Below are 26,933 nucleotides of genomic sequence, written 5' to 3' on the forward strand. Positions count from 1 at the left end.
ATGGAGGGATTGTGTGTGGGCCTAGGGTTTCATGGTGGGCTTGGCCTGACTTCCTTCTTTATAGCAAATCGATACTTCTCCAAAATCAAGGCAGGCATTAATTTAATCAAATCAAATCGAATCTTTCACCACCGAATCAAAACTTTCCCCTCCGAATACGGGAATCAAATCAAATCTTAACATATTCGGTCCTTTTTAAAAATCTTACCAAAACCAAGATTAAATTAAAACTTTCCTTGCATTGCGTCCGTCGTTGCATACTTGCATAGAGAGTAGAAAGAGACTGCCCGCCGGCCGCCCCCTCCATCCTTCCTTGCTTCTATCTTCCATTCCGCCGGCTGCCGCCTCCGCCTCCGCCTCTGCGTGATTTGATTTGACTAGACGAGAAGAGAAGAGAAGAGAAGAGAAGAAAAGATGCTGCCTTGGATCTTCAGCCGCAAGGGCGCGTCGGGCTTCTCCTGGGCATCCACCGCCGACCAGGTCACCGCCGGCATCTCCGCAGCCGGCCTCACCGCAATAGTCACAGGTGCGTCGAGCGGGATCGGCGCGGAGACGGCGCGGGTGCTGGCGGCGCGCGGGGCCCACGTCGTCATGGCCGTCAGGAACCTCGCCGCCGCAGAGGCCGTGCGCCAGGCCGTCCTTGCCGAGACCCCCGGCGGCAGCGTGGAGGTGATGGAGCTGGACCTCTCCTCCCTGGCCTCCGTCCGCAACTTCGCCGCCGACTTCGCCGCCACCGGCCTCCCCCTCAACATCCTCGTGTAAGGCTACTCCCAATCATGCGAAAAGCACTTGATAACTTGATAGTTGAGGTTCAGTCAGGGGTTGTCAAGATGAGTTTCAGGTTCAGGTTCAGGCCCCATCGCGATTTCTTGGGACCATTCATTCAGGTTCAGGTTTAGGTTCAGTTAGGGGTTGTCGGCCATTAAATTCTCAACATGGCTGTATCACTTTGGCTGCAACTTGATACTTTCAGCGGGTTTCACTCAACATCGAGCCGATTTAATTTCTAGGTTTCTTTTGTACTACCTTCAATCATACAGACGAGCTTGGTCATACTATCAGTTAGAAGTTGTCCTGGTGGATTTAATGTGATTTCACCTATTCAACTACAAACTACTGCAACAATGGTGTGACTTTTCAGTTTGGGTGAAAGAAACTCGCTGCTTGTATATGCAGATAGCTTCAGGACATTTCCATGGCATCGTACATTCGTACTGATTTAACTCAGGTTCCAGGACAGCTGCTAGTTTGAACCATGCGTGTTTTAGGAACGGTCAGTTTCATTTCATGGATGGGTAATTTGATCTGTAAGGGCTAGCTCTGTAGGAATTGTGGCGGTCCTATAACATGAAATGGAACTAACAGGAGGGGTCCCGACATGAGTTAGTCATGCTGGCGACTTACTTGCACAGCTATGCCACTTCCTGCACCGCAACGCTTAATCCTGGATAAGCACAGGACTCATTGTATTTAAGTCTAGTACTTTTCAGGTTCAGGTATGCACTTGGCCCCATCGCGATTTGTGAGGACCATTCAGGTTCAGGCTCAGTTAGGGACTGTCGGCCATTAAATTCTCAACATCTGCATCATGAGTAGCACAACAGCGAGATGGCTTATCAGTTTGGCTGCAACTTATAGTTTCAGCAGATGTCTGCAACATTGGGTGGATTTAATTTCTGGGTTTTGTTTGTACCTCAACTTGGACTATACCTTGTTGGTTGGAGTAAATGCTGCCTGCAACTAGTAGATCAGTGTAGGGTGGAAGAAAGATATTGTGGTGATGCCTTCAGTCCTGAATTCAGGAACAATCTTCCAGATTTCCAAATTTTAAGGAGGCTATAGGCATGGGAAATTTCATTTCATGCCAGGGTAATCGGTTTGTAGCACTTCACTCTAGACTAGAGTTGGTATAACAGTGCTAGTGTCCTGGATACAAGATCATAGTATTAGTGAAGTATCTGCTTATGATGCTTCTTGCACCACAACACTTGATCCTGAATACAAGAGTATGCTACTGGTTGTACCTTTCTTCAATAATTATCTGACCTGCCGTATTTTTTTTCAGTAACTCATCTCATGTTTTGGGACCTAGTATCTTTCATGCTTGCTGGCTTGCACGTTTGCTGAGGCGTACCATAATAGCTCATCGTGTTCCCTGATTACATGATGCTTTCTCTGGCTGGCAGCAACAACGCAGGGGTAATGGCGACCCCTTTCTCCCTCTCAAAGGATGGCATCGAGATGCAGTTTGCAACTAACCATGTCGGTATGCATGATTACCAACAAACTCCCACCTGCTTGATGAACCGATTTTATGTACCCTCATACAGAACGTTTATTCTGAACAGTATAGTGTTCTCAATATTTTTACAGTTTGGAATCTGAATGTTGTCTGCCTTAATATAAGCTTAAATGGCCCCTTAATGTCTCAACACTGGTGTGCTCCTGCTTCCAATGATCACCAAACAAATTATTATTTTCTGCCAATCCTAGAACAGTACAAAACCTGCAAATTATCTCAGCAGACAGTTGCAAGCTTGCAATTTCTGCTTCACCTAACCCTCCTAGTTCATTTATACGTCACTTAACTCTTCATGTCATAATATCCAGGGCATTTTCTTCTGACAAATCTTCTGTTGGAGACCATGAAGAAGACCTCCCGTGAATCAAACGTGGAAGGAAGAATTGTTAACGTTTCATCAGAGGGGCACAGGTTTGCATACAAGGAAGGCATCCGCTTCGCCAAGCTAAATGACGAGGAAGAGTATGTAATTTCCGTGCGGTCATCGCGTTTCCCCGTACGGTTTACTTTTTTTGAAGACAAATCAGTCACTTGTTGTTTCAATCTTGCGTTGTTCAGGTATAGCACCATTGCAGCATATGGGCAGTCAAAGCTTGCCAACATTTTACATGCTAATGAACTTGCCAGGAGATTTAAGGTTTGTCTCGTCCCGTTCTGATTTTTGTGGTTGTGGCATTGTGCCATGTCTTGGGTTCATGTTATTTTGAATTTTCCGGTTCTATGTTGATGTTTGTTCCAACATGAGTACTTGTGCTAGCAAGCACTGTCAGTTGCATTTTTTCTAAGAGTCTGCAGTTGGACTCTAAAATCACACCACTTTCTGAAATAAAGGAAAGTTTAGTGGTTGTTACACACGATCTTCATGAGACAACTTCATTTGTTACAGTGAACAATCGGCATCCAAATCCATTGTCTGAAAGCAGAACTGTTTGATCTTAATAACTGGTTTTGTCTGTTTTCAGTTCTTTATCAATATGATATATAGCTTTATTTCAGCCCAAGTATCTTAAATCATGATTCAATTTTTTGTCGAACAGGAAGAGGGTGTTAACATCACTGCAAATTCTCTCCATCCTGGAGCTATCATCACGAACCTTCTTCGCCACCACAGCATCATAGATGGTAAACATACTTACTTGGCAGCAGATATCACGTGGCGCTCCTCCTTTCGTCATACAAGAAATTGTCTCGATTCAAGTTTCTTCTTGCTTTGAATAATTCATGGCATTTGCGGCAACCCAAAAAGAAAACACAGTAAAAGTTAACAGTGAGACAGAAATGGCCCGTGGCAGACAGCAGTTTGAAACACATCTGTTAAACTAATAAAATGATACATCTGCTTTTGTTGGTTAAAATCAGACATCCATGGTCAAGGGCTTCTTTTGAAATTTTAGCTTGACTGATATCATCATAATGTTTTTTGTCGTATGCAGTTCTCCACCGAACGCTTGGTAGACTGGTGCTGAAGAACGCCAAACAGGTACGCTCTGGCACTATGTATGTTCAGTCTTCTTCACAGGGTGGTGTGTCCATCATGTTACAGTATTACATAGTTTAATTTCCATCGTGTTGGAATGACAGGGAGCTGCAACGCAGTGCTACGTGGCGCTGCACCCGGACGCGAAGGGGGTGTCGGGGAAATACTGGAGCGACAGCAACCTGTACGAGCCGAGCGAGAAGGCCAAGGACGCGGAGCTGGGAAAGAAGCTCTGGGACTACACTCTCGACCTCGTCGCCTGATGATCGGTAGGCGCAGACGAGATGAGACCAAGGATGTGAGGAACGCAATGTAAGCTTACATAATGTACAACAACCACCTAGACTACTCGTAGATAAAATGCTGGATACTGGAATTAGTCCAGACAGAATTATTATTTTTACTCCTAAACAAATTTGTGGGATGCTGTAATCGTCATATTAAGATACAAAAACATTAACTTCAGAGTACAGCATGTGCCCTGATAAGTCCATGCAAGGTGCTTGCAAGGTCTGGTTCAGTTGACATCCTCTGTTTTTACCTTCAACTGTCAGAATGTTACTCCTCTGATTAATAATTACCACACTAAAGCTGCCATACTTGCCTCGGAAGATCCATTGAAGAAGCATGTGCACCATCACATGCGCTACTGTATTATTTTCAGTAGCACCATGCACTTGAGTTTTTGACACTCCAATGGCAAACATTAAGTATGCTTACCAAAACTAATCCTTCCAGGGTCTACATAATATGACAGAAAACATCTTGCTTTTTAGTTAGCTCACAGTGACTGTAGATGTTTGTTGATCCAAAAACGATGTCATGTAAAACCTAATAACATAAGCATATGAAGTGTAAAACGTGACTTGGATGATGGCATTGTATGTCATGTAGTCATTTGCTGCATTCCTTGACTCAATGTTATGTGGAAGAACTCATTTCTGCTTTTCGCAATTTCTGAATTTGTTTTCTAGCGTGCATACTTATAGTCTATGACCTTTACCTTCTGAACTTCTATTTTGCACAACATACGAGATAGTGAAATGATATGGGCGCAACGTAATGTAAGAATGTATTGTAATTGTCCTAAAACTAGTGATTGGCGTCCACATATCGGGCAAAGGTAAAATGCACATGACAACACCTATGAAAAAAAGAACAAGAAAGACTTCCTACAAAGTGGGCAAAAATATATTATAATCTGAGTAACGAACTTGTAGTTTAGCCATGCCCAAAAGAACTATTTATGGGGATGAAATCAAAAGCAAATACACTATTTTTTTTATTCTGTTTGTATATATCCATTGTGTCGCATTTTCTTCACTATGTCCCTCGGTACAATTTCTTTGGAGTTGCTTGAGGGAAGTGGTGGGAAGCAAGTGGTGCCATACTAACTTCCTAGAAGAGATCCGGGAAGTAAAATCCCATTTACTCCCTATATAAGATGTTTCTGTGTCAAAAAACATCTTTATATAGGGAGACAACAGAGGAAGTACATTATTTCAAGGCAAACAAGAGTCACTTAACGCGCCAATGTTGCATTGTGCGGATGACATCACTGTTATGACCTTATACACGAAAATTAGCACGATTTGACCCATTTAAAAAGTATTTTCGAATTTAACCTTTTTGGTCACGACAACATCCATGTCAATGGCGTTTGACCCTGACCCACACTTATCCAGTTGACGCTTATGTGGCAAAGCGAAACGACATGAAACACGACGCTTGGGTAAAAGCCATGAAGTTGGGCGTTTAGTCTTTTCTACTATTCAAGATGGAATAGCGACTACTCCTTTACTTCTTGATTGTTGTGTGCCTAGCCATGACCAATATAATATTATTTGCTAATCTCTTTCACGATCTGAAGTATCGCGAGATGCAACGATCGAGCCTTCCGACTATCCACAAACCACCAAACTGAATGAGGAGGTGGGCACTATGGTCGAGTGGCGCTGAATACTTGCGCCATTGACTACTGTTGAAGCTTTGACTAGTGCCGAGCATTGGCTACAAATGCAATCTTTCCATTAATTCTATCATTCTTAGTGTAAAACTAGTTGAACCCTAAGGCTCTAGGTAGGGGTGCATGCATGTTATATATGCATATCTCATTGTATCGGACGCATTAGATTGTAAAAAACAATTTTCTATCTCTCTTAAGACACCCCTCTATTTTTTGGTCATTTATATTGAACTCTTTTGCTTATTTTGATAAGTTATTAACACAAAATCTTCACTATTACAATTCATAGTATATTTATAGCACAATTAACACATGATGATGCTGCTAAACTTAAAACATAACGGTCTAGGTTACAATTACCAAATCTATTAAAAATGCACATTCTACTAAATTAAAATTATATTTTTGCAGCAAATATTATGTTTTCGTGTCATAAATTATGTTTAAAAGGAAGAGAATGTTGGTTGAATTGAATGTTTCTTCGATGTAAGACAATACTAGTGACGCAATTGTATTGTATATTATTAATATGCACCATTATAAATGTCATATGTATTTGTATGCATTTATTTTTTATCATCTGTAAGTATATTGATATAGAGCCCTAGAGTGTATGTGTCTAACAAAAATCTTGATATATGTGGCTGCGTGGTGTATGATTTTTTTATTGACAAGGTCTCATGAAATATCTACTATTCTCCTCGGATAATTGGCATTGCTCTTTTAGTGGATTTTCATGGAAAAATATGCCTTTCCTGTTTGATTATATGGTTCACTAGTTGGCATGTTTGGAACAAAGGAAATTTTCCAGGAGGTTGGATTCAATGCAAATTCATGAGGTTGGATTCAATTGAATATGCTCTACGTTATATGCGATGAAAAGCAAGAATGTTTTACTCTCTAGTTAAGAAAAGGAATGATGTACGAAGTCTTATGTCAAAGGTCAAATTAGAAATGGTGTTATGAAGAACAAGTAAGATTATAGCAAACTCTCCTAGCTAACTAGCTACAGGATTGTTGAAACTAGATTTGACTTATAAAGAGCATGACTTCACTACAGATAAGACATCATCAAAGCATGGAAACTGAACCAAAATACAACGTGATATATACAATGTGTTGTTGTTGATGTTACTTCTTCTATTCTTCTCAAGACATCAAAATATGATCATCTCAGACACAAATACACAAGTCTTCTATTCTTCTCAAAATTCTCTGGATATTTTCTCCTCTCTTTGGCTCTTAATGAAGCTTAGACTATTTCTGCACCATTGGATGCAAATGCGGTATGTCTTTTTCCACCTTGCTCGACTGGTAGGCTTGGCCACAATCCCTTGCCCACGCATGAAAAGCATCACTTCCACCATTGTGGCTAGTGGTGCCCACTATATTGCAAAGTTGTCCCGAGGAAGGATCATTATTCCATGCCTTGTGCACGTTCAACCCTGACCCCTTGCTTGGATCCAATAAACTCTTCTTTCATTTGTATTGTAGGTATTTACTATGTTGCTAAGACAGTACCAACAAAATATTGTTTATTGAGGCCTTTGAACGACACCAGACACGGGAAGGTAAGCGGTAGACCTCCCGGTCCCCTTGACAAACACCAGAATTGATCCCTACTCTTCCGCACCTATCCAGTAGACACAGTTACCCTTGAGTCCCGGAACACCTTCGGCTTTCATCGGCACTGTATTGTTTCCTCCCAATAAACACCGAGTACCCCCCCCCCCCACAAATTTGGCCATGACGTGCCAGCATGGACGGTGCCGAGGATCGTAGCTCAGAGAAAATAATTCATCATTTGTTGCATGGCGGTGACCGCCTCCTGGCAGCTGCAAAGTAACCCTGCAACTGGCATTCCTCCAAATCTGATAGAGGTTTCCATTACACAAGACCAGCTTCTCGACACTCATGAAATGCTAGACCGTGTCGTATGGTCGAACTGAAGGTTGCCTATAGATGACAGGAATGGCTCGACCTTGACCGACACATTTAGGTCCGATACGGCCCGTGCATTTGAACGACGAAGTGCATGTTATACAATGTAGGGTGTGTTGATGTTAGGTCCTCTATGATGATAGGTTCTGGGCGCCAACAGTGGTGCTCGACCAGGCGGAGCATGTGGACATCTTTGAAACAAGTGAGGCAGTAGACTGTAGCATTTCCATGCGGTGAGGTATGTGAGCCTATGGGTGTTGCAGATGGCCCGCCTTCATATGGGCTGTGTGGGCGGCGGCGAGGTGGGCGTGTGGTAGCCGTCGTCGACAGGGATAGTGAGGAGTAGCGGTGGCTGCGTGGCCATGGCTGCGGGCTTGTCGACAGGGATAGTGAGGAGTAGGGGTGGTAACGCCGCCATGGCTTTGCTAGCTTTGTGGAGTGCTACCTACAATTAGTGCAAGCTAGTCACGTACTCCCTCCGTAAACTAATATAAGAGCGTTTAGATCATTATTTTAGTAATCTAAACGCTCTTATATTAATTTACAGAGGGAGTACTTTGAGGAGTAGCGATGGTAATGCCGTCATTTAAGCTGCGTGTACGTGCACGCAGGCTGGTGTCGGTGCACGTACGAATGCATGCCAAAGAAGCGTTTCATTGGATACCATACCCATGCATGCATGTAGCTAGCCGTTTGAGAGCTGATCGATATGCATGATTGACCTTGGATGCTTCGACGTGCGCTTTGTGTACGTTGCAAATATATTGTTTGGAGTGTTGTGCGCGTGCATGGCATGACTGAGTCATGGGGACGTACCGATGGAAGCATCTATCCGACGGACGTAGGTATACGTCCAAAGATGGTTGATCGGTCGTCCAACCATGCATGCACGTGACCCATTTCAGATTCTACCGGTCGGTTCCCGTAGCCATAGGATTCCGGCCGGCCGACAATTCCGGAGGCAAGCACTCACGCAGATATCCCTAGCAAGAAAAAAAGACACGATAGGGGATCTACACATATGGATGCAATTTTTTTATTTCTGTTTTTTGATACTATCATGACATGATGAATAGAGCGGAAGTTTTTTTTTCGAAAGAGAAAAGGGACGGAGCCAGGAAGTTCATAAGAGGGGGCCAATCGAACATATAGAGCACTCAAGGGCTTAGAGATACAAATTTTAAGCTGAATTAGTATATAGCTAGTTCTTGGTATTGTCATGTCATGATGAATAGACCGGAAGTTTTCTCGCAAAAAAAGCGACGAAGCAGGAAGTTCATAAAAGAGGCCAGTCGAACATGTAGAGCATTGAAGGGGGTAGACATACAAATTTAGAGATTAACTCCAGTTACGAAGTGACGTTTGATACACACAAAGCATTCCTCCGGAGTCCGGGAGTTGCATGATTACATGGTCTAACAAGCATGTATTTGACATTAAGAAAGCAGTAGCAATAAATTGAACGATCATATGCTATGCTAACGAATGGGTCTTGTCCATCACATCATTCTCCTAATGGCGTGATCCCGTTGTCAAATGACAACTCATGTCGATAGTTAGGAAACCTTAACCATCTTTTGATTAACGAGCTAGTCAAGTAGTGGCTTACTAGGGACTTGGTATTTGTTTATGTATTCACACATTTATTTAAGGAAATATAATATAATAATAATCACTGTATTATTGCCTCTAAGGCATATTTCCAACAGTCTCCCACTTGCACTAGAGTCAATAATCTAGATTACATAGTAATGAATCTAACACCCAGATTGGGCGCCGTTGCTCCGCTTATCAGATCGGACACTGCTCTGCAGAATACGCCCACGATCAGGAGGAATGCGCGACAGCGTGGCTCCCCGGCCTCACCCGCAGCAGCTTCCCCGACCTCCATCGGCTCGACACGGCCGGCGCACGGAGCGCGGACGCGGCGCCCGCGACTTCTAATTACTGGCGGCTGTCGATCACCTCCACCGGCGACGAAGCTCCAGCGGGGCATGTAGTCAGAGGGAAGAGAGAGAGAGAGGGGCGGAGTTCGTGGGCGAGCGAGGGAGCAGCGCAGAGTTCGTGGTCCGCTCAATTTGGAGGAACCACTCTATTCGGCATATAGGTGGAATATTCCTCTCCAAAGAACCAGTGCATTCCACTCTGTTTTTCAACTAAACATGAGAACCACTCTCAGGTGCGGGTCCAAACCGTTACATTCCACTTCATTCCTTCAACCAAACACACCCTAGGAAGACACCCCTCCATTCTTTGGTTATTTATATTGAACTTTTTTGCTTATTTTGATTAACTTATTAACACACACTATTACAATTTGTAGTATATTTATAGCACAATTAACACATGATGGTGCTGCTAAACCTTAAAACATAACAATCTAGGTTACAATTACCAAATCTATTTATTCTGCCCTACGAGGTGGCTGTGGTCAGAAATCTTCGTACAATTAAAACTATACATTCTGCTAAATTAAAATTATATTTTTGCATCAAGCATTATGTTTTAATTTCATAAATTATGTTTAGAAGGAAGAAAATGTTGGTTGAATTGAATGTTTCTCGATGTAAGACAATACTAGTGACACAATTGTATTGTATATTATTAATATGCACCATTATAAATGTCATATGTATTTGTATGCATTTATTTTTTTGTCATCTTTAAATATATTGATATAGAGCTCTAGAGTGTATGTGTCTAACAAAAATCTTGATATATGTGGCTGTGTGGTGTATGCTTTTTTTTATTGACAATAAATAGATAGAAAGTATAGATCTCATGAAATATCTACTATTCTCCTCGGATAACTGACATTGCTCTTTTAGTGGATTTTCATGGAAAATATGCCTTACTGTTTGATTATATGGTTCACTAGTTGGCATGTTTGGAACAAAGGAAATTTTCCAGGAGGTCTGATTCAATGCAAATTCATGAGGTTGGATTAAATTGAATATGATCTACGTTATATGCGTTGAAAAGCAAGAATGTTTGGCTCTCTAGTTAAGAAAAGGAATGGTGTACAAAGTCTTATGTCAAAGGTCAAATTAGTAATGGTGTTATGAAGAACAAGTAAGGTTATAGCAAACTCTCCTAGCAAACTAGCTATAGGATTGTTGAAACTAGATGTAACTAATAAAGAGCATAACTTCACTACAGATAAGACATCATCGAAGCATGGAAACTCAACCAAAATACAACATGATATATACAATGTATTCTTGTTGATGCTACTTTGAAAATCTGCTTCTGAGCAGGCTCATCTGCACCTACGTTGACGAAACAAATCAAAGTAAATACTAGAAAATTCAAAAAATTCCAACTTTTTTTGCAAGGTCGATAATTTGATGCGCAAGGTACGCTTCAATTTTCAAATCATTCGGACCTCTAAGCAGCTCTCGGCAAAAATAAATAAATTCGGGGCCTGTAAAAAAGTTTATTGTTCATGCACTGTTCTGACCCGAGTTGTATTTTTGCTGATGGCTTCAGATGTCCAAATGATTTGAAAATTGGAACGGACCTCACACACTAACTTTTCTACCATGCAAAAATATTGGATTTTTCTTTGATTTTTTTCTGACCGGGTGCAGATGAGTCTGGGTACCGAAACGCTGCTACTTCTTCTATTCTTCTCAAGACATCAAAATATGCACCAATCATCTCATACACAAATACACAAGTCTTCTATTCTTCTCAAAATTCTCTGCATATTTTCTCCTCTCGTTGGCTCTTAATGAAGCTCGGACTATTTCTGCACCATCGGATGCAAATGCGATATGTCTTTGTCCACCTTGCTCGACTTATTGGTAGGATTGGCCACACTAAGAAACTACATTCTGCCAGACTCCTTGCCCACGCATGAAAAACATCACTTCCACCATTGTGGCTAGTGGTGCTCACTATGTCGCAAAGTTGTCCCGACGAGTGACGAAGGATCATTGTTCCATGCGTTGTGCACGTTCAACCCGGATCCCTTGCTTGGATGCAATAAACTCTTCTTTTATTTGTATTGCAGGTATAACTATGTGCTAAGACAGTACCAACAAAATATTCTTTATTGAGGCCTTGGAACGACACCAGACATGGGAAGGCAAGGGGTAGACCTCCCGGTCCCCTTGACAAAACCACAATTGATCCCTACTCTCCCACGACTATCCAGTAGACACAGTTACCCTTGAGTCCCGGAACACCTTTGGCGTCCATCGGCACCGTATTGTTTCCTCCCAATAAACACCAAGTTTGCCCCCCTCCCCCCCTCCCCCCAATTTGGCCATGACGTGCCAGCATGGACGGTGCCGAGGATCGTAGCTCAGAGAAAATAATTCATCATTTGTTGCATGGCGGTGACCGCCTCCTGGCAGCTGCAAAGTAACAGTGCAACTGCCATTCCTCCAAATTTGGTAGAGGTTTCCATTACACAACATCAGGTTGTCGACACTCGTGAAACTCCAGACCGTGTCCGGCATATTTAGGTCTGGTACGGTCCCGTGCATTTGAACGGCGAAGTGCATGTTATACAATGTGTTGATGTTCGATCATCTATGATGATAGGTTCTGGGTGGCAACAGCAGTGTCCGGCCAAGAGAAGCATGTGGACATCTTTGAAACAAGTGAGCGAGTAGATGGTACCATTTCCATGCCAGAGGAGGTCGGCGAGTTGGTCTCTAGGTCACCTCCTGTCCCCATGCGGTGCGGTAGGTGAGCCTATGGGTGTTGCAGATGGCCCAACTTCATATGCGTGAAATGAGGAATAAAAGGTGTGCCTTTTCTATTTCCACTCACCTGAAAAGGGTTTTGTTTCAGTCAATCTTTTTTCTCTCGGAGCAACTAGTTAGATAGTGCCCCGGGATGGTTTTCCAGGCATGAGGGGAGGCGCGTTGATGCTCTGAGCGAAGTGGCGATAGCCAGGGAAGAAGGAACCTATGGTGGTTTTCTTTTCTAGTTTTCTGGAACAGTGAGAGTACTGCTTAGCTTGCAAAAACGTCTTATGTTGTTGGACGAAGGGAGTAGTTTCTTAATTAGGTATAGATTACCAAAACAAACTACATCAAATAGAGAATGTGCTTGGCAAAACCAAATAAAAATCAATGTGGATATATATGTAGTTATATCTCTACCTAATAATAAAGGGAGGAGTGCTTCTGCCCGTCCATTGCTACTTCTGCACCCCCCCCCCCCCCCCCCCCCCCGAGCACTTCCCTGAAATCAACTCGTGGCCTCATTTTAAAGTGAGAGCAGAAGAAAAAACGTTTCACATATTGCAGAAAACCCCCTAAGATTTTTGGTAATCAACGTACGGTCCTATTTTAAGCGAGAATAGAAAATGCTTTGCTTTTTGTACAAAAACCCCTGAGGTTTCGGTTAATAAACCCGCCGTCTGTCTAGAAGATAACTTTTTTTCATTTTCAAATGTTGTAAAAAAATATTCATATCATTTAAACAGTAACTTCAATTTTAAACATGTTATATATAAAAACTGATTAGAAAAATATGTAGAATCTGAATATGATGTTATTTTTACCTGTTAATAATTTTTAGACGCTGTTTAGGGAAAAATTCAAATACTTTTAGATAATATTCATATCTTTTAACCCCTAACTTCAATTTTAACATGTTATATATAAAAAAATTAGAAAAATGTGTAGAATATGAATATGAATATGATTTTAACATCCAGATTGAAAATAAACACCTCAGCAAAACCAAATTAGAGACGAAAGAAATCATCTATAACCACGCATGTCCATCGACAAGGGTGGGAAGAAGGGTAAACGATAACACTGATAAGATGCCATGTTGATATAAAGGACGTTGATCTATTGGGGTCTTGAGTCATGGTTACTGTGTTAGAGGCGTGTTGTATTTTTTTTTCTCCCGTTGCAACTTCAACGCACAGGCTCTTTTGCTAGTATATACTCATACAAATTAACACATTTCAGGCCAAGAAAAAGCACTAGCTGACCTGAGTTCCTGTGACGGGACGGTACTCAAGTTCTCTAGAGAGATGGATCGAGCTGGGGAGGAAATATATTCGCTAAAATAATACAGTATACTATAGTTTGTACAGTTGATTTATCGCTTCCTCTTCTTCTTGCAGCTGCCGTCGCTGGTGGTTGACGTTTCGCTTTCAGCACTGCAAGAAGAGGAAGGAGGAGGAGGAGCAGCAGCAGGAGCTACTGCTGCTGTTGGTCCCGTCCTCTCCATGAACACTGCGTCCAGCTCCTCCGTGGAGACGGAGATGGCTTCCGGCGGCATCTCAAGCAGCTGTCTCCTCCTCCTCTTGCGCGGCTTCATCTTCCTCGGCGCCGGCGGGCAGATCATCTTGGCTTGAGACGGCGGCGAGGTGGGCGTGTGGTAGCCGTCGTCGGTCTTGTGCTGCGTGGGCGTGGCCGCGGGATTCTCGAGAAGGGTGGCGAGGAGTGGCAGTGGTAAGGCCGCCATGGCTTTGATAGCTAGCTAGCTCTGTGGAGTCCTACCTACTGTTAGTCCAGCTGAATTTAAGCTGCGTGTACATGCACGCACGCTCGCTCGCAGGTGTCGGTGCACGTACGAATGCATGGGAAAGAAACGTTTCATTGGATACCCATGTAGGCAGGCATGCATGCATGCAGCTAGCCGTTTGCTGAGAGAGAGCTACCTGACCATGCATGCATGCGTTCATGATTGACCTTGGATGCTTCGACCTACGCTTTGTGTACGTTTGCATGTTGATTGGAGTGTTGTGCGCGTGCATGCATGACCGAGTCATTGGGACGGACGGAAGCATCGAACCGGACGGACCTACGTATACGTCCAACGGTAGTCGATCGGTCGAACCATGCACGTGACCCATTTCGATTCTACCGGTCGGTTCCCGTAGCCATAGGATTCCGGCCGGCCGACAACTCCGGAGGCAAAGCTCCCACGCAGATATCCCTTGCAATAAAAAAAAGCAGTAGGTGACCTACGGATATGCATGTTATTTTTTATTTTTTTGTACTGTCATGACTTGATAACCGGAACTTTTTTGGCAGAAAAAAGGGACGGAGCCAGGAAGTTCATAAGAGGGGGCCAATCGGACATGTAGAGCACTGAAGGGGTTATACATACAAATTTAAGCTGAATTAGTATATAGCTAGTTCTTGGTATTGTCATGCCATGATGAATAGACCGGAAGTTTCTCGCAAAAAAGCGATGAAGCAGGAAGTTGATAAAAGAGGCCAATTGAACATGTAGAGCATTGAAGGGGTTAGACATACAAATTTAGAGATTAACTCCACAAGTTCTTTTTAGGGGAAACTCCACAAGTTAACAAATTAGTATATAGGGATGATTTGAAATTAAATTTTTTCCAGGATGGGGGCCATGGCCCTAGCTCACTCCCTGCTGGCTTTAGGCCCTGTTTGTTTGGGCTGCGGCTGGGGCTGGTAGAAGCTGAGAAACAAGCTGGAGCTGGTAGAAGCTGAGAAGCTAAAAAACCTGTTTGGTAACTGCTCATGAGTTATGCTCATAGCTTTGCTCGCTTGGTGTTGAGTTATGCTTGTATATATTTAGAATTGTGAGAAGCTTTTGCTCACTTGGTGTTGAGTTATGCTTGTAGCCTCTTAGGGAAGCCAATGAGGCAGCTTGAGTTGGCAAGCAGGTTCCGCATGGTCATTCTTTGAGCAATGTGTTTGTACTCTTTTTACTAGGTCATTTTGTTTGGTGGCAAGTTTTTACAATTTTTGCCATGTGTCCATCATGATCCGCTACTTTTTTTAGCATGAATAGCACAACAGGTTTTGCATATTTTTTTGGATATGGGTAATTTGAGGGGGTGTATGAGGTTGGCATCTAAAGATGGGTGTCAAGAAAATGGCCACCTTTTGCATATGAACTTGCAGTTTACTTAGTTTCTGTTATGGATTTAAGGGACGAAGGTGGCAACTTCGGTCTTGGTCTGATGGATGGAATAAGATATGGCGGGTCCTTTTGAATTGGTTAATCCTTCTAGCGGAGCTCTAGGCATCATGGGCGGGTCGACCCATTGCACATATTGTCGCGAGCGGGAGAACCGAGCATTGTAACAACCGGAGCTTTTGTTACTACTTTTCATGGTCTTCTATCTCCCGCCATCGTGACACAAGGGAAAGTGATGCGATCTGTAGTGATGATCAAAGAAGATACATGGGAGCTTTTGGTACTTTTGATGGCCTTGTTGATCCTGAGATTCTTGAAGCTCATGCTTTGCTGTGAGGCCTTCTCTTTGGCTTCTGATTTATACCTCCAAAGGATTAAAGTGTCTACATATTGTATGGCAAGAGTCAGCCACCTGAACAAGAATTGTCTTTGTCCCTCGAGCATGATTATCAGGGATATCAAGGAGAGACAGGGGTCTTCTGGGTTACTGATATTGTGCACGAAGGGGGAGAAGATAATTTTAAAGCGCATGATCTTGGGAAGGTGAAATCGCCCCTAGCAGTTGGGAGGCTAGCTAATATACATTATCGACATTTGGATAAAGTGGTGACCTCTCAAAAAAAATGTAACAACCGCAGCTATAGCTAACCCACGTACAATAGCAAACAGGCTGATGTAGCAACCGAGCGATGTACCAACATTTTTTGAAAACGCGATTTTTCTGGCAATTTATGAACCTTTTTTAAAAACACAAACAAAATTTGAATTAGTACAATTTTTGAGACACGGGTATTTTTGACATTCCAAGCATTTTTAAAAAAAAATCTGAACACTTTTAAAACATATGTGAGCAATTTTTGAACATTTTTCAAAAATTCCAAACAAAAAATGAAACTAAGAAAAGCAATGAAAACCAGTGGAGAAAAAGAACAGAGAACGAAACACCAACATGAAACTTTCCAGAATGTTCCTAAACAAGAGTAACACGGAGCAATTAATGTGCCGGCCCAAATCCTAGTTTCCTGTGCGATTGGGCGATTATTGACGCTGAATGCGTCAAATAGGAACATTGTCCTTTCGCACGAATACTATATCTCGCCTACTGCAAGACAGCACACCGTCTCAAAGTAGACGATCACGAGATGTGTTGGCCCAGTATACGTCTCTGGTAGGCAGTGTAGGAAGGTTCCATGACCGGTTCTTGAAACGTCTACACGATTTTTTGTTCTTTTCCATTCCTATATGTTTCTCCACCGATTATCTTCATATTTTTTCTTTCTTTCCAAGACATGTACTTTCCTAATTGCACACTGTATAATTAGTTTACACATGGAACATTTTATATATACACGTAGAACATTTTTCAAATAGTCAATGTACATTTATTCAAATACATATTTTGAACTTTATAGGAATACTTTTTTTTCTAATACAGATTGAACATAATTTTAGTACCATGAAATTATTATGTTTGAACAACGTGAACAATATTTATATTGTATAAATGGCTTTCAAAAATATGACAAACTCTTTTTTAAAGCGATGAAAAAAATTGAAACACATAAATCATTTTTAAAATGTCATGGACAATGTTTTATTAACGATATTAACATTTTAACAAATTGTTGATTCCATGTTCAAGAAATATTCATGTAGTGTAAAAAAAATTCCTGCAACTTTGTGAACATTCATGTAGTTGCAATATTTTTTTTTACACTACATGAATATTTCTTGAACATGCAATGAACACTTTTTCAAATATTGGAGTAACCTAACGTTTTATATACATATATTGCAAACATCTCAACATACTATAAAGAAAAGAAACAAAAAAAGAAAAATGAACAATACAAATTAACAAATAGAAATCAGCCGAGGACAGTAGTAACAAACACACACTACAGGCATGGCCCACTGGCCTATCGCCTAAGAAGGCGAGGCTACCTAGACGCCCACGAGACTTTTGGTGGAGCTATATCTCGCTTATAGCGCAAAATCACTAGTTAAGGATTACCCCTGTAAATGTCACTTTCCAATTTTTCTGTTGCTTCACTGTATGTGCGTCACTTATTGTAACCTAAAGTTTCCCTTTTATTCAAAGATTTCTTTTTTTAACGGTTTTTCCCTCTTTGGAAAACACAATTGTGCTTTTCATGGAAGCAAGGCTATGTTTCTCACGATTATGCTTTTCCTTTTTGGAAAGCAAAATTGCACTTCTCCCAGAAGCATATGTTGTGATTCTTCCAAAAAAACGAAGCTTCTTAATTTTTTTTTCACCAAATCCAAGGAAAAACCCAAGAAACAAAATAAAACCAAAAAACACGTACATAAATAAAAAAGAAAATCACGAGGATGCGCCAAGACCTCCACACGTGTCGGTTGCTAGGCGTACCAGTTGGTGCGCTCTTAGGCAAAAAAAAAGACCTTTGCGGGAGACCTCCAAAGGATACGCCTTGATTAGGTGCTCTCCTTCTTGCGTAATGGTAGTCCTCCTTCCTTCATTTCCCCGTAGTGCCACATGAATAGGTCGGCATAGTGACGTGTTTTATGAGTCGTGTGTTCTTTTTTTTTCCGAGAAAACTTTCGATCTATTCATTTTCAATCATGGCAGTACAACGAACATCAGAAATAATAAAAATTACATTCAGATCCATAGAGTTGTGTTTTCGTTCTAACGCTGCTAGTTTCGGATTTTTCTTCCTCTTTTTTTCTTTGGTCTTTTCAATTTCTTCATCGCTTAGTTCATTTTTAGTCGTTGTACTTTGATTTTTTGTATCTTGTTGGATTTCTCTGATTTTTTGTTTTATTTTTCTTTTGTTCCTTGCTTAGTCTTCTTCGGCAGTTTTCAACACAAGTTAACATTTTTCGCATACATCATGTACGTTTTTTAATACATGTTTAATATTTTTCAAACATGTGCTTAATATTTTCCCAAATTTATGCTTTGATGATTATTTTAGTTTAGCCACATATTGTACATTCTTTGTTTACACCAGAATCATTTTTATACACATAATTAACATTTTATCAAAATGTTTTTTATGTCTCATTTGGACCTACATCTTCTATATTTTTTATACATCAGGACATTGTTGTATACATGTTTAAAATTTTCTAAATACATGATTAACTTTTTTATATTTATGTTTTGATGTCTACTTTTTCCGTACACATTGTACGTGTTTCGTGGACATTAGAATATTTTTTTAGAGATGTTTAACACTTTATAAATACATCAAATAAAAAATTTAGTTCATGTTTTGATGTCTACTTTTTTTTGTACACATTATAATTTTTTAAATTCACCTTATACATTTTTGTATACATTAGGAACATTTTTTGATACATGTTAAACATTTTATCAAATGACCAATTATCTATTTTTTACATTTATGTTTTCATGTCTGCTTTTTTCATACATGTTGCAGATTATTCGTATATATTAGAAATATTTTGGTACATACTTAGAAAAATTCAAATACATGATTTATATTGTCAAAAATTAATCTCAATAGTATATGTATATATACATATATGTAATTTTCCTAATATAAACAAAAATTTACAAATAAAATGATAGAAAACGAGCGCTTAAGGCCCCACCCTTTGAGCCGGTCCATTGGCGTAGGCGCTTCAGATGAGCGCTCAAAGCTAGGCATAGTCGATGGTCGTCAAACAGCAAAGGCTACACCTGAAATAAATGCAAACGGCAGGCGCACTCTGGCGTGAATGTTTTTTTCCTATTTGTTTCTCTCCACAAAAAAGGTTGTTTTCTTATGCAGTACAATATTTAAAACCTTATTAATCATTAAAAAATGTATTTCAAAAAATTGTTCAGTATGAGTTTTAAAAAACTACAGTGTATATTAAAAACATGTGCACCGTATATTTTAATAAACTATCAGGTATTAGGAAAATATTGAGTGTTCATAAAAATATATTCAATGTATAATAAAGATATGTATATTTAAAAATTTTACCATGTATTATGAAAACGTTAGTGTGTACTAAAAGAATGTCAACATATGTTAGAAAATGTTCGGTGTGTATTCAGAAAGGGTTCATCATATATTAAAGATTTGATTACCATGTACTAAAAATATTGTTCACCATGTATTAAGGAAGAAAAAAGTAACGAGAAAAGGAGAAAAACGAGAAAATCAAACAAATAAAAGACAGAAAATGGCCAGAAAGAACCAGAAAGAAAAAAGTAAAAAGAAAACAAACAACGAACGTGAGAATGAAGGAAATGTAATCAAGGAACAAAACACACCGCTCGCAACAACCTGGGCCAGCCCACCTCACTGCGCATGCAGAGTTTTCTTCCACTTATTGGCTGGTTGTGCCGGGGAAGAGTATCCACCGATTCGTCGGTCCTTTTTTGAGGATCAAGGATGTATAGTGGGCTGGTTTATGTGCTAGTCTTCTCAATTCTTGACCGAACTCGCACGCCGGATGCACTTATTACTTCCCAACCTTAAGCCTGGACTCTCAAGCCTAAGCATATGTGGGTCTTGGATTTCATGACCTGGAGATCTTCAACATGATGCTTCGTGCCAGGCAAGCTTGGCAAGTCATGCATGATCCCTTAGTGCTAAGATCCTCAAGGCTGCTTATTTTCTGGAGAATTCTTTGTTGGAGGACGATCTGTGCCCTCACCCTTCCCAAATATGGCGGACAATATTGGATGGCAGAGATGTCATGGCCCAAGGGATCAACAAGAGAATCTACACTGGAGAATCTACAAATATTTGGATGACCAACACGATCCCCGACAGGGTATGATGAAACCCATTACTTCATGGATCCCACACACGCAACCACCATTGCTAGTCTTGGAGCTCATTGATGCTACTTCTGTTGTGTGGAGTGAAGATCTGGTGTGCTCGATATTTTTACCTATTGATGTTGAGGCGATATAAAAAAATCCTTATGTACTAGAAGATAAGAGGACTTTTGGGCTTGGATTGAGGACCGCAAGGGCTTCTTCACTGTGAGTTCGCCGTACAAAATGGTGGTGAGAACGAACATCAGTACACAAAGTTGGTTGGATGAGATCGAAAGACAATATGATACTACACCTGATTGTAATGGATGGATGTCTTACTGGAAAATTAAGGTGACATTGAAGTTGAAGGTTTTCCTCTAGAGACTCTCGCAACATTCTCTGCCAATGGCCACACTCCTTCATCAGTGCCACATGCCGACAACATGTGTGTGCACGTTGTGTGGATCTGAGGACACATGGCGGCATGCACTCTTAAATTGTTCAATGGCAAGAAGTGTATGGGCTCTCTCTTCAGAGGAGATGGTTGAGCACATGTGTGCTAATTAAGATATGAATGCTAAGATTTGGATTTTTGCAATGCATGACTCGCTATCACACGACGAATTTACCCAGATGATGGGGACACTTTGGGCGAATTGGAGCGCCATGAGGAGAGCAATGCACCAGAGCCCGATGCTACGCATTGCTTTATAGCATCCTTCATAGCGAACCTTCAGATACTATCTAATCCCTCAAGTGCACTAAACAACAGCCAACATGTACAACATGCTTGCTAGCTATCTCCACCTAAAGATCGAGTGAAAATTAATGTGGACATAGCTGTAGCAAGGAATGGTGTGTTTGGTGCAATACGAGTAGTTTTTCGCGATCAAGTTCAAGGGAATGAATGACCCTGGAAATTAGGAAATCACTGGCACTTGCAGATGATCACTATGAATAGAAGATTTATGTTGCTTCTGACTATAAAGTGGTCATAGATGTTATCAAGCAAGACTGGCAACAAGCTATGGGTCCATCATTAAAGAGATCAGAGAACGATCAAAGTATTTTTTTTTCACATCTAGCATAGCGCATGAGTTTAGAAGTTTGAATTTCAAAGCTTACAAGCTCGCAAAGCATGCTTTATCTGTAGCGGTTGGCTGCCATGCATGGTTAGGTTAACCAAGTGATATTTTTTTGTCCCTGTTAACATTGTGACGATTTGAATAAAGCTTTGCGATTTTACCTAGAAAAACTACTTCCAACGTCCTAGAGTTAAAAAAAGATTTCCAAAAAAGGCTAAAAACAAGGGTTTTGCTATTTCTCCAGTTGATGATAAATAAGTAGCCCCCCCCCCCCATCCGAATTAATTGACGCAGCCTTTATACAATGTTCAATCTAAAATTTTGATTCGTGTAATGGTGTAAGTATAGATGGAGAAGAGGACTGCCACCAAGTCTAACTGTGAAATACCCACTTCGTTCAAAAACAAAAACTACCAAGCCTCTTATCATAAGTTGCCAATCAATAGGAAATGCTCCAATGGTAGAAGTTATCTTTTTTGTATAGGACTATATATTATTGTATTATTAATCCTGAAACACGTGTGAGAAAACAGAAGACACAATGGCTTTCGAGGGCAGAGAACCAATGATATATACACCGATGTCGTTAGAAGAGTTATCTCTATCTAAACATTTCACATGTCGACATTAATTTCTCAATTCCTCAAGGCAAGAAACTGCACAAGATTGAATCTGCCACACATGTCAAGACGTATTAAAGTGATGCTGACATTTTAGACCACTGAATTCATATATTCATGGGTGCTACTTTAAACCTCTTCAGTCCTGGCGCAAGAGCATGGACCTTAGAAAACCAATTGTGTCGTTCAACCATGATAGTTAATTTGCCGCAACAAACTCATGATCAAAGTGGAATGGACTCATTATATTCGCACAAACATAGATACGACCTCTTTCGAACAAAAAAGATACATAGATACCAAAATCAATACATACATCTTGAATGTGTCACAACACTAGCTAACTGCGTAGGGAGTACCATACATACATATATAACAACGTTCATCAATCGATGGACGCTCTTAATAATAATTAAGTAGCTAAAAGTCAAGAATGAACCAACCTAATTCATTAAGGGCACCTCGGCAATCACAATCCTTCATAACCCTCCTCGACGGTCGATTTAAACGATATCAATTAGTTAGCTCAGTCGATGAGGATGATTACGTAGGGATCCTCCTAGACTGGAGGAAGGTCTTATGTTTCCCCTCGGCGGAGGCGAGGTAGTCGAGGAAGGTGGTCAGGTCGGTGTCCATATACCGCCGTTGGGTACCATCAGCGAGAAGCTCTGGCGCAGGACGGATTACCCGCTCTGGTGGAAGGCTGTGCAACGATGCCACCGAGATCCGCAATTGCGTTGAGTTCACTCGCACCCGATGCAACACGCTCTTGTACCGCCCATTGCTGAATATCTGCACACCCATATATTTATGAAAAATACAGTCAGGTAAGGAAGTTCAGGGCTTGTTTACTTCAAAGGTACTTCTATAAACTTTAGAGGATTTTTTTTTTGTTTCTGGGAAAACTTTAGAGGATTTGAATCCTCTTGATTCACTCTCATTGTTTTTCTGTAGTATCACACACTGACTGCTAGTAATTCATGTAGTTTTTTGATTCCATAGGATTTAAGAGCACATGACATACCAATTCTTTCATTCTTTTATTTTTTTTTATGAAGAATCATACAAGCTAGTATATGCCTGTCGAGCGACGAGTGGTGTGAGCCGTAAGATGTGAGTGACATGGTGCAAATATAAAAATATGTTGGATTCATTGTTTCGAATAAGAATGCATTCTCTGGTGTATAGGCTAGGCTAGATCGTGTAAAAATATTTCATCTTAATTAATAACTTAATTACGAGGAGATGCACCCTTTGCTTAATGCACAAAAGAAGAAGCATCGTCATGCTGGTTTGCTTACAGAAAGCAAAAGTTGAGCATATATGCATATGTATATTGTGGAGTGCACACATTTATGGAGTGATATGATGGAGCAAAAGTCAAAAGACTTGCTATACATATATTGCTTATCTTAAATTATCTTATCTTTCCATGTGAGTTGAACTACTAGAGTGTGATCAAAGACTATAGTCTATGCATTGCTTCTTGGAACTGAAACTTTTGTCAACTAGACGCGTCGGCCACCTGATTGACTTTTCGAGCTAGTTTCTTCCATACTCCTACCATATATTTGTCTGCCATCATGAATCGTCGGGCTATCTAGCAAGCAATCTAGGCTACACATTTGTTAATTAGCACAAACATAGGCCGGTCTGATTTCCCTTGATTTGATTGCCCAACTAAGTATCTTTATTTATAATCGGCGAAAACAGACGCCATTTCGGCAGTTCTACTCTATTTTGCTAGAGCTACTAGTTATGTGCATTCCAAATATGCAGAAGTCGGGGCTAAACTATTTTTTTTACAGTTGCATCGAGATCTCCATGATGGTGGGAAGATGTGTATGCCTCGAGAGATGTGTATATGTACAAACCTCGAGGTGATCGCCGACGTTGACGATGAGGGCTCCGGGGAGGGGGTCGACGAGGAGCCAGTCGTCGTCGCCCTGACAGACCTCGAGGCCATTGACCTGGTCCTGGAGGAGGAGGGTGAGGAAGCCGTAGTCGGAGTGCGGCGGCATCCCCAGCGTCAGGTCCGGCTCCGGGCACACCGGGAAGCAGTTGACCATCATCATCTGAGTCCCGCCGTCGAGCTCCTCCAGCACGCCCTCGCCGGTGATCCCCATTGCCTCAAGCGCCGCCTCAATCAGCTCCCGGAACAAACCCTGGTTGGCGCGGGCGTACGCCGACATCACCTCCCTGCAACAACAGAGGGGTCCCACACGTCAGCGCTGAGGGTGCCGGTAGAAAGTGAATGAAGAGAAAATAACAGTGCCATCCATCCATGATTGGACTGGCAGGCGACAAAGTGAATATATGTAGTGGTGGATCTTCCTGGGGATTTGATTCGTTTTTATCTATCTATCTATCCCATTCCTATGCCGCCGCCGGCCGTCCAGCCGGAAAGTAGTTTGTTTTGTGTTGTGGCGTGGCTCGTCTCCTGCCGGAAAGTAGTTTGTTTTGTGGCGTGGCTCCTGCTGACTGAGACTGACACCTACGATGTAAAAGGCTGCTCTCTCTCTCTCTCTCTCTCTCTCTCTCTCTCTCTCTCTCTTGTTTCTCTCTCAATTATTTGCTGCTAGACTAGATACCCTCTGTGTTTGGATTTGGATTTGGTTGCATCAGCAGACAGCACATGTATATGTGTGTGTGGGAGTCCACTTCACCTCTATCTTTCACTGCCATGGTGAGATTGCTCAAGATTGAGAGTGGCTTGTTTTTTAATTCCTAAAAGAGGAATAAAAGCAGTGTGATGCTTCCACTGCTCTAGTTTACTGCCTTGTTAGCTTTTGTTGTTATCAAGAGAATCCCCTCCTATGTGCATGCACCAACCGGTACTAATGGGCATCGCATCCTTTAGTCCCGGTTCGTGGCACCAACCGGGACTAAAGGGCCCAGGTGAACCGGGACTAATGCCTTAGCCGCATGAACCGGGACCAATGCTCACATTAGTCCCGGTTCGTGACTGAACCGGGACTAATGTGAATATTGCCCTGTGACGAAAGCCCTGTTTTGTACTAGTGGCACCACCTACCCACACTTCAAAAATAATACTCCTACTATACAAGAAGAATACTATTACTACTATACCAAAGCAAGTGACTTCCACAACCACACAATTAATTACTACCACAAAATATAATAACTAAAGCAAGTGAGTTCCACAACCACACAAATTAGCTATACCAGCAGAATAAAAGGAGATTCGAGAATGACAGCAGAATAATATTACCAGCTAGTAATGCTATTCATCACCAGGAGTCAGAACAAGCTACTTTTAACCTGAGATATTTTTACGATCGTTTCATTAATTAATTACTTTTAATATACAAATAGTTATCTTCATATTGATTCACTATATATGAGAAATTTGGCACGAACAAATTAAAATACAAGTAATTCATAAGATCACAAAAAATGCATTTTTATGTATATTGTATACCATTCCCTCCATCCCATAATTTAAGGCGTGTATATTAGATGTAATAATGTCTTATATTATGGGACAGAGGAAGTATTGTCTTCACGTAACATAAAATATTTTTTACAGCTAATGTTTTCTTACGTTCTCGTTTGACTTGTAACGTAAGATAAAAATGTATATAGGATATAAAAATATGATGCAGTGATTGATGTTAAAATAGAGGAGTCCATGAGCGCGACCCTATTACCAGCTACCGTAGATAGTAATATTATCATTATCAGCTAGCTTAGTGAGAGGGAATACCAAATTGCTAAATATAGACTCCAGGACACCATACATACATAGAGCGACAAATCAAATCATATGTTGATACACATCACATCACATCATCATGCATAGTTTTGGACTGTACTACGTACCTGAGGTCGGACGGGTTGTGGGGCCATGAGGGCAGGACGTCGTCGAGCCTGGCCGGGTTGCAGAGCAGCTTGAGGAAGTCGCGCCAGCAGAGCACGCCGTCGTTGAGCTGGTTGAAGCTGGTGCCGTACCGCACCGGCGCCCGGATGTCGGGGGACATGTGCCGCGCCCGCTCCTCGAACGGCAGCGCGAAGAAGCGCGCCGCCACGTCCAGCATGGCCTTTGCCTTGTCGCCGGCGCCGTGGTTCACCGCCTGGAAGAAGCCCAGGTCGCGGCACGCCGCGTCGAGCCGCGCCAGCTCCGCGGCGCGCTCGGAGGGGACCGTGGAGCGGAGGCGGGCCATGTCGATGACCGGGATGCCGCGCGGTGCAGCCGGGGCCGGGCGGTCGGAGGGCGGCAGCACGTAGCGCGGCGGGAGGGACGTCACGCCGCGCTCGCACAGGTGCCGCACGCCCTTGTTCGGCTCCTCCTCTTGCGGTGCCTGCTTGGACTCCGACGAGGAGGAAGACGCCGGTGCGTTGCAGGTGGTTGGCTCGAGTTGCTGCTGCTGTGAATGGCCAGCATGGCTGCTGCTGCTCTCGGTGGCAGCGGGGAGGATCGCCATTGATCGAAGCGAGAGGTAGGTCTCGTGGTCTGTGGGTCGGATCTTTGGGGAAGAGTAGAGCCTGCGGATGAGTTGGAGGGAGAGCAGAGGAGGGTATCTATTTATAGGCCGGAGGAAGAAGAAGCAGCAGCAGCAGAGGAGGAGGAGGAGGTGCTCTGCTTTCCATTGCTGCCTGCGTTGACCCCCCCACATCGGAGGGGCGACACGTGTAGCTGATCTGTCCGTCCACGTCGGAGGACGAGACGCCCAAGGAGCTGCCACGTGCACCTCCTAGCTCCTACCTACACTACACTGCTACTACCTGACCTGACCTGACCTGAAAACACATGGAGGCTCATCCAATCACTTTCTTGCAAATAAAAGGTCTATTTTCCTTCCTGTAGAAAACCACCATCTCTCATCTCTGACCGCTTCGTCTGCCGCTTGTTTTCAAAATCACGCCCACAGTTTT

General features: G+C 42.0%; 2 protein-coding genes across 2 annotated transcripts; one reads left to right on the forward strand and one right to left on the reverse strand.

The window, feature by feature from the left end:
* Window positions 1-244: 244 nt before the first annotated feature.
* LOC123095563 (short-chain dehydrogenase TIC 32, chloroplastic) lies at window positions 245-4,326 on the forward strand. The gene is made up of 7 exons (XM_044517067.1): window positions 245-758; window positions 2,187-2,266; window positions 2,611-2,764; window positions 2,861-2,939; window positions 3,340-3,424; window positions 3,736-3,782; window positions 3,884-4,326. The coding sequence occupies exons 1-7, from the start codon at window positions 415-417 to the stop codon at window positions 4,040-4,042; spliced, it is 948 nt and encodes a 315-aa protein (XP_044373002.1). The 5' UTR covers window positions 245-414; the 3' UTR covers window positions 4,043-4,326.
* A 17,932-nt stretch (window positions 4,327-22,258) lies between these two features.
* On the reverse strand, window positions 22,259-26,789 carry LOC123095565 (probable 2-oxoglutarate-dependent dioxygenase SLC1). Its single transcript, XM_044517068.1, has 3 exons — window positions 25,881-26,789; window positions 23,912-24,236; window positions 22,259-22,829 (listed from the first exon to the last, which is right to left on the reverse strand). Exons 1-3 carry the CDS (start codon window positions 26,672-26,674, stop codon window positions 22,581-22,583), a joined length of 1,368 nt encoding a protein of 455 aa, XP_044373003.1. The 5' UTR covers window positions 26,675-26,789; the 3' UTR covers window positions 22,259-22,580.
* Window positions 26,790-26,933: the final 144 nt, after the last annotated feature.

The sequence above is a fragment of the Triticum aestivum genome, chromosome 4D (genome assembly GCF_018294505.1).
Source record: "Triticum aestivum cultivar Chinese Spring chromosome 4D, IWGSC CS RefSeq v2.1, whole genome shotgun sequence".
NCBI classification, from domain to species: domain Eukaryota; kingdom Viridiplantae; phylum Streptophyta; class Magnoliopsida; order Poales; family Poaceae; genus Triticum; species Triticum aestivum.

Bases quoted from the DNA above. Each gene is read 5' to 3' on its own strand.
- LOC123095563 (XM_044517067.1), top strand. From the start codon at position 415: ATGCTGCCTTGGATCTTCAGCCGCAAGGGCGCGTCGGGCTTCTCCTGG. The intron at 2,940-3,339 runs GTTTGTCTCGTC...TTTGTCGAACAG, and splicing joins AACTTGCCAGGAGATTTAAG to GAAGAGGGTGTTAACATCAC. The intron at 3,425-3,735 runs GTAAACATACTT...TGTCGTATGCAG, and splicing joins CCACCACAGCATCATAGATG to TTCTCCACCGAACGCTTGGT.
- LOC123095565 (XM_044517068.1), bottom strand. From the start codon at position 26,674: ATGTGGGGGGGTCAACGCAGGCAGCAATGGAAAGCAGAGCACCTCCTC. The intron at 24,237-25,880 runs GTACGTAGTACA...CTGTTGTTGCAG, and splicing joins CACAACCCGTCCGACCTCAG to GGAGGTGATGTCGGCGTACG. The intron at 22,830-23,911 runs GTTTGTACATAT...ATGGGTGTGCAG, and splicing joins ACGTCGGCGATCACCTCGAG to ATATTCAGCAATGGGCGGTA.